The sequence below is a fragment of the Neomonachus schauinslandi genome, chromosome 15, assembly GCF_002201575.2.
Source record: "Neomonachus schauinslandi chromosome 15, ASM220157v2, whole genome shotgun sequence".
Taxonomy (NCBI): domain Eukaryota; kingdom Metazoa; phylum Chordata; class Mammalia; order Carnivora; family Phocidae; genus Neomonachus; species Neomonachus schauinslandi.
Window position 1 is genome coordinate 43,605,419 of NC_058417.1, and position 14,234 is coordinate 43,619,652.

The window sequence follows — 14,234 nt, forward strand, 5'->3', positions numbered from 1 at the left end:
TTTATGGATGGAGGGGTGAATGGATAGATGATTGGAAAAGAGGGATACAGCTCTTTGTTTGTCTTGGTTTGTCCTTGCAAGTTCACATATGTGTCATAGGATTGAAAGAGTTGAGAAACAATTCTCTTGTCGGATTTATGGGGAAGAGACTTCCTGTACTATTTTTTCTCTTAGCTTGGAGAGGGTTATGGTATGTGGTATGTGATTCATCCAGCAGATTAAAACCTGTCGACTTTTTGATAGGTCAATAAATTATGAAACTTCTTCCTTTCAAGGTTTATTTAAATAAAGCTTACTCTGCTAAATTAAGTACTTTGAGGGGTGCCTAGGTGGCTCAGTCGGTTAAGCATCTGCCTTCGACTCAAGGTCATGATCCCGGAGCCCTGGGATTGAGTCCTGCATCAGGCTTCCTGCTCGGGTGGGGAGTCTGCTTCTCCCTCTGCCCCTCACTCCTGCTTGTGGTGCTCTCTCTCTCTCTCAAAAATAAATAAAATCTTTCAAAAAAATTAAGTACTTTGATACCTTAAACTCTGAGTAAGCTCAATACGGAGGAAATGTCTTCCTTCTTTCACTCCTCTGTCTCTTCCTCCCTCCCTTCTTTCTTTCTTTCATTTATTATATACATATAGCATTGTGTTTGGTATTGTGAGTAATAATTCAAAGAACGATACCAATCCATTTCTTTCAGTCCATCCATGAAATTTAGATTATAGTTGATAGAAGAGATATATATGTGATAAAAATACAAGGCAAATGATTAATGCCAGTTGAATAGTGAAGACAGTAAGCGCTATACCAAGTAGTTTACAAGTAAAGATTGTACCCGTTAGAGAAGATCTAGAAGAGGTTACAGAGAGTGGGTTGCTGGGGAAATCTGCATGTCTTCTGTCTTCTGAGATGGATATTTGTCACATGGTTTCATTTTATTTTAATGTGTTTTGAATTCCAGAAATGTTGGACATATCACATTCAATAATTAGGATAACATTTTAGAAATAAGTGATTTTGAAGTACTGTGTCTATTAGAATATTAATACTTGCAGTTAAACATTACAGTATGAAAATGAGACATAATTACAACTAACAGTGTAATATGACTAGCAGTGTAATGAATAACACATCCAATGTGACTCAGATAGGGGTATAAAAATGTGAAATGTGGGGTATTTCTAAAGTTGCTTGCTATGTGATGTGGAAGTCTCTGGTTTAAAACAGGCTAAGTCATCTTTTGTTTGCAATAGCATTTTTTTTTGAGAGGCAATGTTACAGGGTTCTGAAGACCACAGGTGCTTGAGTTAGGCTGCCTAACTTCAAATTCTGACTCCACTGTTTGTTGGCTGTAATCTTGGGCAACTTGATCTAAGTCTTTATTTTCCTCATCTGTAAAATAAGAGTAATAATAATTCCTTAAAAGATATTTATGAGGAATAAATGAAATCATTTATGTCAAAGTGTTTATCATAATGTCTAATACACAGTAAGCATTTAATAACATTAGTGATTGCTTCCATGTTAGTAGTTCTGCTTCTCTGGGTTTATTTGAATAAATCAATTTAACTGGATTTTTCTGCTTTTTATGCCATTTGAATTTGGATTTCTCTATTTCTTCTTATACCACAAAAGGTAAAGTTAAGGGACTGGATGATCGTCTGTGAATTATAATCTATGAACTGTTTTTTCTAGCTTTTGCACACATACCTATTCTGTATTATGCTGTGAGTGTTACATTACAGGGATAACTTCAGGTAGATAAATATAATTACTTAAGTCTCTTAAACAGGCACATGATTTTTTCTTTGTTTCTTTTTTTTTTTTTTGGACAGGAAATCCTTTTGTGCTATTGCTCATTCATACTTGTTCATCAAGGCCATTGAGTCCTCAAGGACAGAATTTACCACTAAACCGAAAAATGGAAACTAAAGTACCTTTATTCTGCCAGGTATTTTTTCAAAACAGTTTCTAAAGACTCCTTCCTCTTCTTTTAAAAAAAATTAGTTTACTTTAAAAAATTATTTTACATTATCTCACATCCTTAATCAGTAAGCAGATTTGTAGAGCAATACAGATACAAGATCTTGCCTAACAACCAAGGTGACTTTTGAGGTCTTTTCATGGGCATATCCTGAAACTTCTCATCCCAGCAACCTATGTAGTGTCAAGAGATCTGTGGTGTATGGTGAGAGTATTTTGGGGGGTTGGAACTGGGATAATTTTTCAGGAGAATAAAGGATTTAAACCTACATGAGAGGTTGTAGATGACATAATTAATGATGTGGGAATCTAAGTAGATGGTAATATAAAAGATACCAAGTTTCTCTAGCCTTCTTATCTGTGATTCAGGGATGTTCTTATCCATTGGCCAGTATTGTGTCAAACAAAAAACCAACCTGGACTTAGGAGAGATTTTATTCAAAAGGATTATTGTGAGAGAGAAAAGGGACTGTTTATTGAAATAGCAGGAGGGGGGACTATCGCAATAGGGAGAAGGCTGTGACCAGAAGATCTGCAAACATCTCAAGGGCTAGGCAAAAAGGGCTTTTTTCCCCCTTCTTAATAGACAGGAATCAACAAGGCTAGAAAGAACTGGGTATGGGGAAGTGGAATGAAAGAGTGGCATGATTGGATAAATAGATCAGAGAGTATTTTAGGGGCCTGGAGGAAGGAGAGAAGCTTAAGCAAAGTTTGGCTAATAAGCATTTTGTTCTGATTAATCAGTCAGTGGGGTTAAAACAGTTTGGCTAATCATTCATGAAGCAAAGAAAGGGAATTTTGGCCTTGTCATAGGTAGACAAGGAGGGCACCTGTGAGTTTTATCTAAAGTGTATGGGGAAGGATGGTTCTTTGCAGTAAGCCATTTTCCAGAACACAAAGAGTGAGGGGATTCCTTTAATATTCACTGTTTTCTGGAAGCACAGGGCTCAGGTAGAACTCAACATTGTCAACTGAGAGTCTTAACCTTTTAAATTTACACTTTTAATGGATCTGGTGCCACTGGGTAAGACATGTATCTGTACTATAATCCAAAAAAAAGAAAAAAAGAAAGAAAAAAAAAATCAAGGCTTCTTGCTAAGTACCGAGGTGTGTGATATATATATTAACCTATTCTACCTTTTTATACCTAATGCGTTGTTGATTGTGCCCTCATAACCTGATTTTGAAGATGAACTCTTAAAAATTAAAAGAATTAACAATATTAACATATACCAGTTTGTCTTCCTTAGGCTATATAGTTTATACTTCCTGCATCTTTAACATAGAGTTTCAGAGGTGGTTTCATTTTCTGTATCATCTAAGTTTCTGTTCACTATTTGACTGCTTCTGTTCATCTGGTCTTTGATAACAGGTTTTTGTGCCTAGATTTTAGATCTTCCTCTTTTTATTTTCTTGGTTTCTATTTTGAGTCATTTTTCTCAATATCCCTAGGAAATTTTTCATCATTCCTAATGAACACCTCGTTAAGGCAGCAAATCCGATTGCCTTTTTGAAGCAAGTTGTTAAAGATGTGTCTCTGTTGTAAGACGCATGTACGCAGACCCTAAAAGTCACTGAAATAGTTCCCTTAATTTCCATTTTATGTAGAAATAGAGGTTCTCTAAACTCCCTTGGTGATCTGCTTTATAAATTGCCTGTGTAATTTGTTCAGGGGTTAAACACTAATATACCTTTGACCCACTAGATGCATTCCAGTTGTTTTAAGCAAACAGCCAAATTTCAAAAGAGTATATTTCTAACTTCATTCCTCTTTTTCTAAACACGTTCATTGCTTCTAGGCTCTAGTTCCTTTTTTGTCGGGGGGCCTGTCTATTTAGAAGTAATATAGCTGCTGCTTATTTTTTTTTTTTTCTCAATAGATTTTATTTTTTAGAGCTGTTTTAGATTCACAACAAAACGGAGTGGAGAGTTCCCATACACCCCCTGCCCCTGTGCATGTGCAGCCTCCTCCAGTATCAATATCCTACACCACAGTGGTACATTGTTGCAGTGAACCCACACTGGCATATCATTGTCACCCAAAGTCCATAGTTTACACTGGGATTGACTCAGTATTGTACATTCTATGAGTTTGGACAAATGTATAATTACATGTTGCCATTATTATAATATATAGAAGAGTTTCATCTCCCTATGTATCTTCTGTGCTCTGCTTGTTCAACTCCTGCCATCCCCCACCCCCCCACCCCAGCAACCACTGGTCTTTTTAGTCTCCATAGTTTTGCCTTTTCAGAATGTCATAGAGTATGATTCCAAATACAGCATACAGCCTTTACTTTCTTGTTGTGAAAGTTGGGCTCCTTTCACTTAGTGACATGCATTTAAGGTTCCTCCACGTCTTTTCATGGCTCGATAGCTCATTTCTTTTCTTTTTTTTTTTTTTTTAAGATTTTATTTATTTATTTGAGAGAGAGAGAGAGAGCACATGAGAAGGGGGAGGGTCAGAGGGAGAAGCAGACTCCCTGCTGAGCAGAGAGCCCGATGCGGGACTCGATCCCGGGACTCCAGGATCATGACCCGAGCCAAAGGCAGTCGCTTAACCAACTGAGCCACCCAGGTGCCCGCTCATTTCTTTTTAGTGCCAAATAGTGTTCCATTTCCTAGACGTATCACAGTTCATTTATCCATTCATCCACTGAAGGACATTTTGTTTTTTTCCAAGTTTTGACAATTATGAATAAAGCTGCTATAAACATCTGTGTGCAGATTTTTGTGTACATATAAGTTTTCAACTCCTTTGGGTAAATACCAATAAGTGCAATTGCTGTAACATATGGTAAGAGTATGTTTAGTTTTTTAGAGACTATCAAACTGTCTTTCTAAGTGGCTGTACCATTTTGCATTCCCACCAGCAATGGCTGAGAGGTCCTCTTGCTCCACATCCTTGCCAGCATTTGGTTTTGTCAGTATTTTGGATTTGGGCCATTCTAATAGATGTATAGTGGTATCTTGATAATTTAATTTGTAATTCCCTAATGACATGATGTTGAGCATCTCTTCATGTGCTTTGCCATCTATACATCTTTGGTAACGTGTCTATTAAGATCTTTTGCCCCCCCCCCTTTTTTTTTTTTGAGAGAGACCAATGTGCAAGTGGGGGCAGGGGCAGAAGGAGATGGAGAGAGAATCCCAAGCAGGCTCCATGTCCAGGATGGAGTCTGTTGTGGGGCTCAATCTCATGACCTCAAGGTCATGACCTGAGCTGAAACCAAGAGTCAAATGCATAGCCAACTGAACCATCCAGGCGCCTCGGATCTTTTGCCTATTTTTAAGTTGGATTGTGCTTTTTGTTATCATTAAGAGTTCTTTGTATATTTTTTGAATATACAAAAAAAATATAGCCATTATCAGATATGTCTTTTGTAAATATTTACTCTCTGTCTATGGCTTGTCCTCTCATCCTCTCTAGAGTGTCTTTCGCAGAGCAGAAGTTTTTAATTTAATGAAGTAAGCTTAAAGATGCTTTAAGAACTAGATTCAACAATTATTAGATACATTCATGAATGCTGGGCATTTTATAGCTGTATAATGCACTGAAGATAGTTGGTGACATTTAGAATATGTACCTAATCTGAACTAATGCACTAATAATTAAATCCTTTACAACAAAATTCTGTTTGGTAGCATCATTTTAGAAAAAATATTAATCTACAATGAGTGATTTGACCCAGAATGTCATATTTAATTTATATGTGCAAAGAGAACATAGTTGACTATGGATCTTGGTTGCTCCCCAGGGAGAAGAAAATACCAATTTATCAGATAATGGCTGTAATTCATTTGCAGCCAACTTGCCATCAAGACATATTGACAACAAGAAAGACGTCAGGTTTTCTAAAACAACGCAGAAGAGAATGTCACATGAAATTAGGGGTTTGAGACTAGAATACAAAAAAATGTAAGTTAAACTTTGAACTTATTTAGTTGAATTATACTTCTGTAAGTTTCAGAGAACCGAAAATGTAGCTCATAAGTTCTCCTCTAAAATATATAGGATCATGAATATTTGTGGCCATTCTTTCAGGAGTGTAGTTTTAATTCCTAGATAGCAATTCTTTTCATTTTTTTCTCACTTCTCTCACAACTTCGTGGAAGCCTATGAGCCATCATAGATTTCCAGTTATAGGAGAGCAGTTATCCATATGTCTGTAAGTTTATCTTTTTTTTGACAAAGTAATATATTTAAATGTACAATATGACGATTTAACATATGTTTGCATTGGGAAATGATTACCACGTTTTACTTATTTCACATATTTACCTTATTTACTTATTTATTTTTGGTGAGAACATTTAAGTTCTATTCTCTTAGTAAATTTCAATTATACAATACAATATTATCAACTATAGTCATCATGTTATATATTAGACCCACAGACCTTATTTATCTTTTAGCTGAAGTTTTGTACCCTTTTACCAGCCTCTCTCCCTATTCTTTTTTTTTTTAAAGAATTTTTTATTTATTCATTTGAGACAGAGAGTTACAGAGAGAGAGCAGGAGCAGTGGGGAGAGGCAGAGGAAGAGGGAGAAGCAGACTCCCTGCTAAGCAGGGAGTCTGACATGTGGCTCCATCCCAGGACCTGGAGATCATGAGCTGAGCCAAAGGCAGACGCTTAACCATCTGAGCCACCCAGGCCCCCTCCCTATTCTTATTTACTGTACCCGCAGCCCCTGGAAACCACGATTCTACTCTGTTTCTATGAATTTGGCTTTAAAAAAAAAGATTTTACTTATTCATTTGAGAGAAAGAGCGTGAGGGAGAGAGCACGAGCCAGGGTGAGGGCCAGCAAGAGACGGAGAAGCAGGCTCCCTGCTGAGTAGGGAGCCAGATGTGGGACTCTGATACCTGGACTTGATCCCAGGACCCTGGGATCATGACCTGAGCCGAAGGCAGATGCTTAACTGACTGAGCCACCCAGGTGCCCCTGAATTTGGCTTTTAATAGATTCCACATATAAATGAGATCATCCAGTATTTGCCTTTCTCTGTCTGACTTATTTTACTTCACATAATGCCCTCAAGGTCCATCCATGTTGTCACAAATGGCAGGATTTCCTTCTTTCTCATGGCTGGATAGATTCCTCTGTGTGTGTGTGTGTGTGTGTGTGTGTGTGTGATATATCACATCTTTAACCATTTATCTGTTGATGGACAGATTGTTTCCATATTTTGCCTATTATGAATAATGCTGCAATGAACATGGGGGTACAGATACCTCTTTGAGACCTGTTTTCATTGCCTTTGGATATATACCCAGAAGTGGAATTGCTGGATCATATGGTAGTTATATTTTAAATTTTTTGAGGAAACTCAACAATTTTCCATAGTTGCTGCACCAATTTACATTCCCACCAGCAGTAAACAAGTACTTCCTTTTCTCCACTTTCTTGCCAATACTTGTTTCTTGTCTTCTTGAAAATAGCCAATCTAAAAGGTGTAAAGTGATATCTCATTGTGGTTTTGATTTGCATTTCCTTGATGAGGAGCGATGTTGAATACCTTTTCATGTACCCGTTGGCCATTTGTATATCTTTTTTGGAAAAGTGTCTAGTCAAGTCCTTTTTTAAAGTGGATTATTTGTTTATTTGCTATTGAGTTGCATGAATTCCTTGTATATTTTGAACATTAATTAATCAGATATATGGTTTTACAAATATTTTCTCCCATTCCATAGGTGGCCTTTTCATTTTGCTGATGGTTTCCTTTGCAGTGCAGAAACTTTTTTAGTTTGATGTAGTCCCATTTGTTTATTTTTGCTTTTGTTGCCTTTGCTTTTGGTATCAAATCCAAAAAATTATTGCCAAGACCCATGTCAAAGAGCTTACTGCCTATGTTCTAGAAGTGTTACTCTTTCTTTCTCAAGATTGCTTTGGCTCTTTGAGGTCTTCTGTTGTTCTATACAAAGTTTAGGATTATTTTTTCTATTTCTGTGAAAAATGCCCCTGGAATTTGGATAAGAATTGCATTGATTCTATAGATCACTTTGGATAGTATGGACATTTAAACAATATTAATTCTTCCAAGATACAAACACAGAATATCCTGCCACTTATTTATGTCTTATTCAGTTTTTTTTTAATTAATGTTTTATGGTTTTCAGTGTACAGATCTTTCACCTCCTTGGTTAAATCTATTCCTAAATATTTTATTTTTTGATGCTATTGTAAATGGGATTATTTTCTTAATTTCTCTTTCTGATGGCTTGTTGTTAATTTATAGAAATTTCTGCAACTGATTTTGTATATTGATTTTGTATCTGCAAATTTACTGTATTTATTTATTAGTTCTAACAGTTTTTTGATAGTCTTTAGGGTTTTCTGTAAAAAAGATCATACCATTTGGAAACAGTTTAACTTCTTCCTTTCCATTTGAATTCCTTTTATTTCTTTTTCTTGCCTAATTGCTCTGGCTAGGATTTCAATACTGTTTTGAACAAAAGTGGTGAGAGTGGGCACCCTTCTCTTGTTCCTGACCTTAGAGGGAAAGCTTTCAGTTTTTGACTGTTTAGTATGATGTTAGCTCTGGCTTGTCATATATATCCTTTATTGTGTTGATGTATATTCCTTCTACACCCCTTTGCTGAGATCTCTTATCATGAAAGAACATTGAATTTTATCTAATGTTTTTTCTGCATCTTTTGAGATGATCATATTATTTTTATCCTTCATTTTGTTAATGTGGTTATGTTTGGAAAAACCTCAGTTCTCCTATGTTTCTCCTTTACTATCATACTACAACCATATTCATAACACTTCTGAAACCAAATGTGTGGGGTTTTTCCCACACCAAGTCATTCTGTGACACCAGTTGAATGTCCTACAATTTAACTCAATTCTAATGCTATCTACCTAGAGATAGCATCAGATCCCACAGGTTAATGGCTCAGTCCCATGAGACTGTCCCCCCACCCCGCCTTTATATGCCAATCTCAAGTAGTAAGTTCCCAGGTTCTCCACAACTTCTGTTTGATTTAGATACAAATCAGAGGTTCCCATGACCCCTCCTTGGGTTTAATTAATTGCTAGAACATCTCACAGAACTCAGGTAAACACTCATGTTTACCAGTTTATTAAAGGTTATGAGAGAGTATACAGATGAATAACCAGATGAAGATATACACAAGGTGAGATTTGGGAGGATCCCAAGCATAAGAGCTTCTGTCCTCATGGAGTTGGGGTGTGTCACCCTCCCAGTTTGTGGATGTGTTCACCAACCTAGAATCTCTCCAGAGAGGGGAGAAGGGCTGGAAATGGAATTAATAATTGATCATGCCTACATGAGGAAGCCTCCATAAAAATCTCAGTAGTATGGGGTTCAGAGATCTCCCGGGTTGGTGTAAACATCCATATACCAGGAGGGTGATGCACTCTAACTCCATAAGAACAGAAGCTCCTATGCTGAGATCCTCCCAGACTTTGCCCTATGTATCTCTTCATTTGGGTTTATCTGTATCTTCTATGACTTTTAAAATAAATTGGTAAACATAAGTAACTATTTTTCTGAGTCCTGTGAGCCCTTCTGGCAAATTAATCAAATCCAAGGAGGGGCTTGTAGGAACCTCTGATTTATAGCTGATCAGTCAGAATCATAGGTACAACCTGCTGTGATTGGCACAAGTGGGTTGGGGGCAGTCTTGTGGGACTGAGCCCTTAACCTGTGGAATCTGACAGTATATTCAGGTAGATAGTGTCAGAATGGAGTTAATTTGTAGGACACCTAGCTAGTGTGGCAGAGAATTGCTTCATGGGGGGGCGGGAACCTCACACATCTGGTATCAGATGTGTTGTGAGTATGGTAGTAGTGTGAGAGTAAAGGAGAAACACAGAGGAATGGGTTTTTCCCTATACTGTGGTGTATCACATTTACTGATTGGCCTATGTTGAACCATATTTGCATCCCAGAAATAAATCCCACTAGATCATTAATGTACTGTTCGTTTGGTTTGCCAATATTTTGTTGAGAATTTTTGCATCTATGTTTATCAGGGATACTGGGCTCTAATTTTCTTTTCTTGTAGTGTCCTTGTCTGGTTTTGCTATGCTGAGGCTAATGCTGGCCTCATAAAATGAGTTTGGAAGTGTTCTCTCCTCTTCAATTTTTGGGAAGAGTTTGAGAAGATTTGGCATTAATTCTTTAAATATTTAGTAGAATTCACCAGTGAAGCCATCCTAGACTCTTCTTTGTTGGGAGGTTTCCGATTACTGATTCAATCTCCTTACTAATAATTAGTCTTTTCAGATTTTCTATTTCTTTATGATTCAGTCTTATATGTTTCTAGAAATTTAGAAATTTATATATTTCTTCTAGGTTATCTAATTTGTTGGCATATAATTATTCATAGTTTCTTACGCTCTTTAGTATTTCTGTTATCAGTTGAATGTCTCCTCTTTATTTCTATTTTATTTATTTGAGTCTTCTCTTTTTTTCTTAGTCTAGTAAGATTTGTTAATTTTGGTTATCTTTTCAAAAAACAAGCTCTTAGCTTCTTTGATCTTTTCTACTGTCTTTTTAGTCTATGTTTCACTTGTTTCTGCTCTAATCTTTGTTATTTCCTTTCTTCTGTTAACTCTGGGCTTAATTCTTTTTCTTTCTTCCAATTCCTTGAAGTATAAAATTAGGGTGTTTATTCAAGATCTTTCTTTTTTCCTTATATAGGCATTTATCTCTATAAATGTTTCTCTTAGAACAGTTTTTGCTGCATCCAGTAAGTTTTGGTATGTTGTGTTTTCATTTACTTTGTCTCCAGATGTTTTTTATTTCTCTTTTGATTTTCTCCTTGACCCATTGGTTGTTCAGGAACATGTTGTTCAATCTCTACATATGTGATTTTTCCAGTTTTTTTCTTGTGATTAACTTCTTGTTTTATACCTTTGTGGTCAGAAAAGATGCTTGATATGATTTCAGTCTTCTTAAGGTTTTAAAGACTTGTTTTGTGATGATCTACCCTAGAGAATGTTGCATATATGCTTGAGAAGAATGTGTATTCTGCTGCTGTTGGATAGAATGTTCTCTATATGTCTGTCTCTATAGGTTCCTCTGGTCGATGGTGTAGTTGGAATCCAATGTTTCCCTTTGTCTTTCTGTCTAGTTTATCTATCCATTGTTGAAAGTGGGGTATTGAAATGTCTCTTACTGTTGCTGCATTGTTGTCTGTTTCTCTCTTCAGATCTATTATTATTTGTTTTATATATTTAGGTGCTCGTATGTTGGATGCATAAATATTACAATTGCTATATTCTTTTGATTAACTCATCCCTTTATCATTATATAATGACTCTTGTCTCTTGTTACAATTTTTGGCTTAAAAACATGTACTGAAGGGGCGCCTGGGTGGCTCAGTCGTTAAGCATCTGCCTTCGGCTCAGGTCATTATTTCAGATCCCAGGACCCTGGGATCCAGCCCCGTGTCGGGCTCCCTGCTCAGTGGGGAAACTGCTTCTCCCTCTCCTCCCCGCTCGTGCTGTCTCTCGCTCGCTCTCTCAAATAAATAAATAAATAAATAAATAAATAAATAAATAAATAAAATCTTTTAATTAAAAAAGTATTGAAATTTATTTTGTCTAATATAAATATAGCTACCCCTGCCCTCTTTTGGTTTCCATTTGCATGGAATATCTTTTTCTATCCCTTCACTTTCAGTCTATACTTGTCCTTAAAGCTGAAATGATCGTCGGGTGCCTGGGTGGCTCAGTTGGTTAAGCGACTGCCTTCGGCTCAGGTCATGATCCTGGAGTCCCAGGATCGAGCCCCACATCAGGCTCCCTGTTCAGCAGGGAGTCTGCTTCTCCCTCTGACCCTCTCCCTCTCATGCTCTCTCTCGCATTCTCTCTCTCTCAAATAAATAAATAAAATCTTAAAACAAACAAACAAACCTGAAGTGATCCTCTTGGAGGCAGCATATATTTGGGTCTTTTTTTTTTTTTTTTTCCATTTAATCTGTTCAGTCACTCTATGTCTTTTGATTGGAGAATTTAGTCCATTTATATTTAAGATAATTATTAATAGGTATGGACTTACTATTGTCATTTTGATTGTTTTCTGGCTGTTTTATAGTCTCTCTGTTCCTTTCTCTTACTCTCTCCGTTTGTGATTTAATGATTTTCTCTAGTGATATACTTAAAATTTTTAAATTTTTATTTTTAAGTAATCTCTACACCCAATGTGGGCCTTGAACTTACAACCCTGATATCAAAAGTCACATGCTCCACCAGCTGAGGCAGCCAGGTGCCCCTCTAGTGATACACTTTGATTCCTTTTTTTTTTTTTTAATCTTTTGAGTATTTACTATAGGTTTTTGCTTTGTGGTTACCATAAGGCTTATATAAAACATCTTATAGTTATAAGTCTATTTTAAGCTGATAACAACTTAACTTCAAAGGTTTATAAAAGTTCAACATGTTTACACCTCCCTCTCATTTTGTTTTTGATGTCACAATTTACATCTTTTTATATTGTGTATCCATTAACAGATTATTGTGGTTATAGTTATTTTTTTTTAGTGCTTTTAAAATTTTTTAACTTTTTTATTAACATGTAAATGTATTATTTGTTTCAGGGGTACAGGTCTGTGATTCATCAGTCTTACATAATTCACAGCACTCACATAGCACATACCCTCCCCAATGTCCATTACCCAGCCACCCCATCCCTCCCACCCCCATCTACTCCAGCAACCCTCAGTTTGTTTCCTGAGATTAAGAGTCACTTACGGTTTGTCTCCCTCTCTGGTTTCATCTTGTTTCATTTTTCCCTCCCTTTCCCTATGATCCTCTGTCTTGTTTCTCAAATTCCTCATATCAGTGAGATCATATGATAATTGTCTTTCTCTGATTGACTTATTTCACTTAGCATAATACCCTCTAGTTCCATCCATGTTGTTGCAAATGGCAAGATTTCATTTTTTTTTGATGGCTGCATATATTTCATTGTATATATATACTACATCTTCTTTATCCATTCGTCTGTTGATTGGACATCTTGGCTCTTTCCATAGTTTGGCTGGTTATAGTTATTTTTAATACTTTTGTCTTTTAACCTTTATGTGAGAGTTCTATATGATTTACCTACCACCATTACTATAATAGAGTATCCTAAATTTAAGTATATATTTACCTCTGTCAGTGAGATTTATACTTTCATTTGTTTTCATGTTACTAATTAGCATCCTTTCATTTTAGCTTGAAGAACTCCCATTAACATTTCTTATAAGGTCAATCTAGTGTGATGAACTCCTTTCACCTTTTTTTTGTCTGTAAAACTCTTTGTCTTTCCCGAAGGACAACTTTGTGGGGTAGAGTATTCTTGGTTGGCAGTTTTTTTCCCCCTAGCACTTTGTTTTTGTTTTTCAAAGATTTTATTTATTTATTTGACAGAGAGAGAGAGAGAGACAGTGAGAGAGGGAACACAAGCAGGGGGAGTGGGAGAGGGAGAGGCAGGCTTCCTGATGAGCAGGGTGCCCAATGTGGGGCTCGATCCCAGAACCCCGGGATCATGACCTGAGCTGAAGGCAGACGCCTAATGACTGAGCCACCAAGGTGCCTCTCCCTAGCACTTTGAATATGTCATACCACTCTCTTCTGGCCTGCAGGTTTCTGCTGACAAATCTGCTGATAGTCTTATGGGGATTCTCACTATTCCTTTGTGTTAGATGACAGAAGGCAAGGAAGGAATGGGAGGTGGTATAAGTGTTCCTTTACTTTCTTTCATTAGCATTGTATAAAATAGGTTAACACCTGGGGACACACAATGCCCTCGAGGAAGTGAAGGTCTGGGAAAGGAAATGTATAGATGAGCCTGGAGCATCTGGTGTTACAGAAATAAGGAAACTAACAAAGACTCCTACCAGGGATGCATCAAAAGGACTCAAGAGCCTACTTGAAGAGACTCCCATTATACATGTGATAATTAGCGCATCAATAAGGATAATAATTACAAGGAAGTAAGATGAATTTAATGTATATAAATCCAAGTGTACAAAATGATATAAAAATTATTTTGTCACTATTGGAGGTTACAAGTGAGCCAAGTCAGTGTTATGAAAAGTGGCAAATAAGGAAAAGAATAAAGTAATTATCCTGCCTTTCTGTATGAACTATACTACTGAGTAACCAAGTAGTTCCCAAGAGGAAGTTTTTCTTTAAAGAAATATTCTAGCTGGGGTGCCTGGGTGGCTCAGTCGTTAAGCATCTGCCTTTGGCTCAGGTCATGATCCCAGGGTCCTGGGATCGAGCCCCACATCGGG

At 36.8% G+C, this 14,234-nt stretch overlaps 1 protein-coding gene across 1 annotated transcript in view; it reads left to right on the forward strand.

The window, feature by feature from the left end:
- The first annotated feature begins 1,909 nt into the window (after positions 1 to 1,909).
- EFCAB13 (EF-hand calcium binding domain 13) overlaps positions 1,910 to 14,234 on the forward strand; it is a 93,828-nt gene continuing 81,503 nt past the window's right edge. Inside the window, 2 exon segments of the mRNA XM_021678370.1 lie at positions 1,910 to 1,939; positions 5,730 to 5,890. Coding sequence (XP_021534045.1) covers positions 1,910 to 1,939; positions 5,730 to 5,890 — 191 coding nt within the window.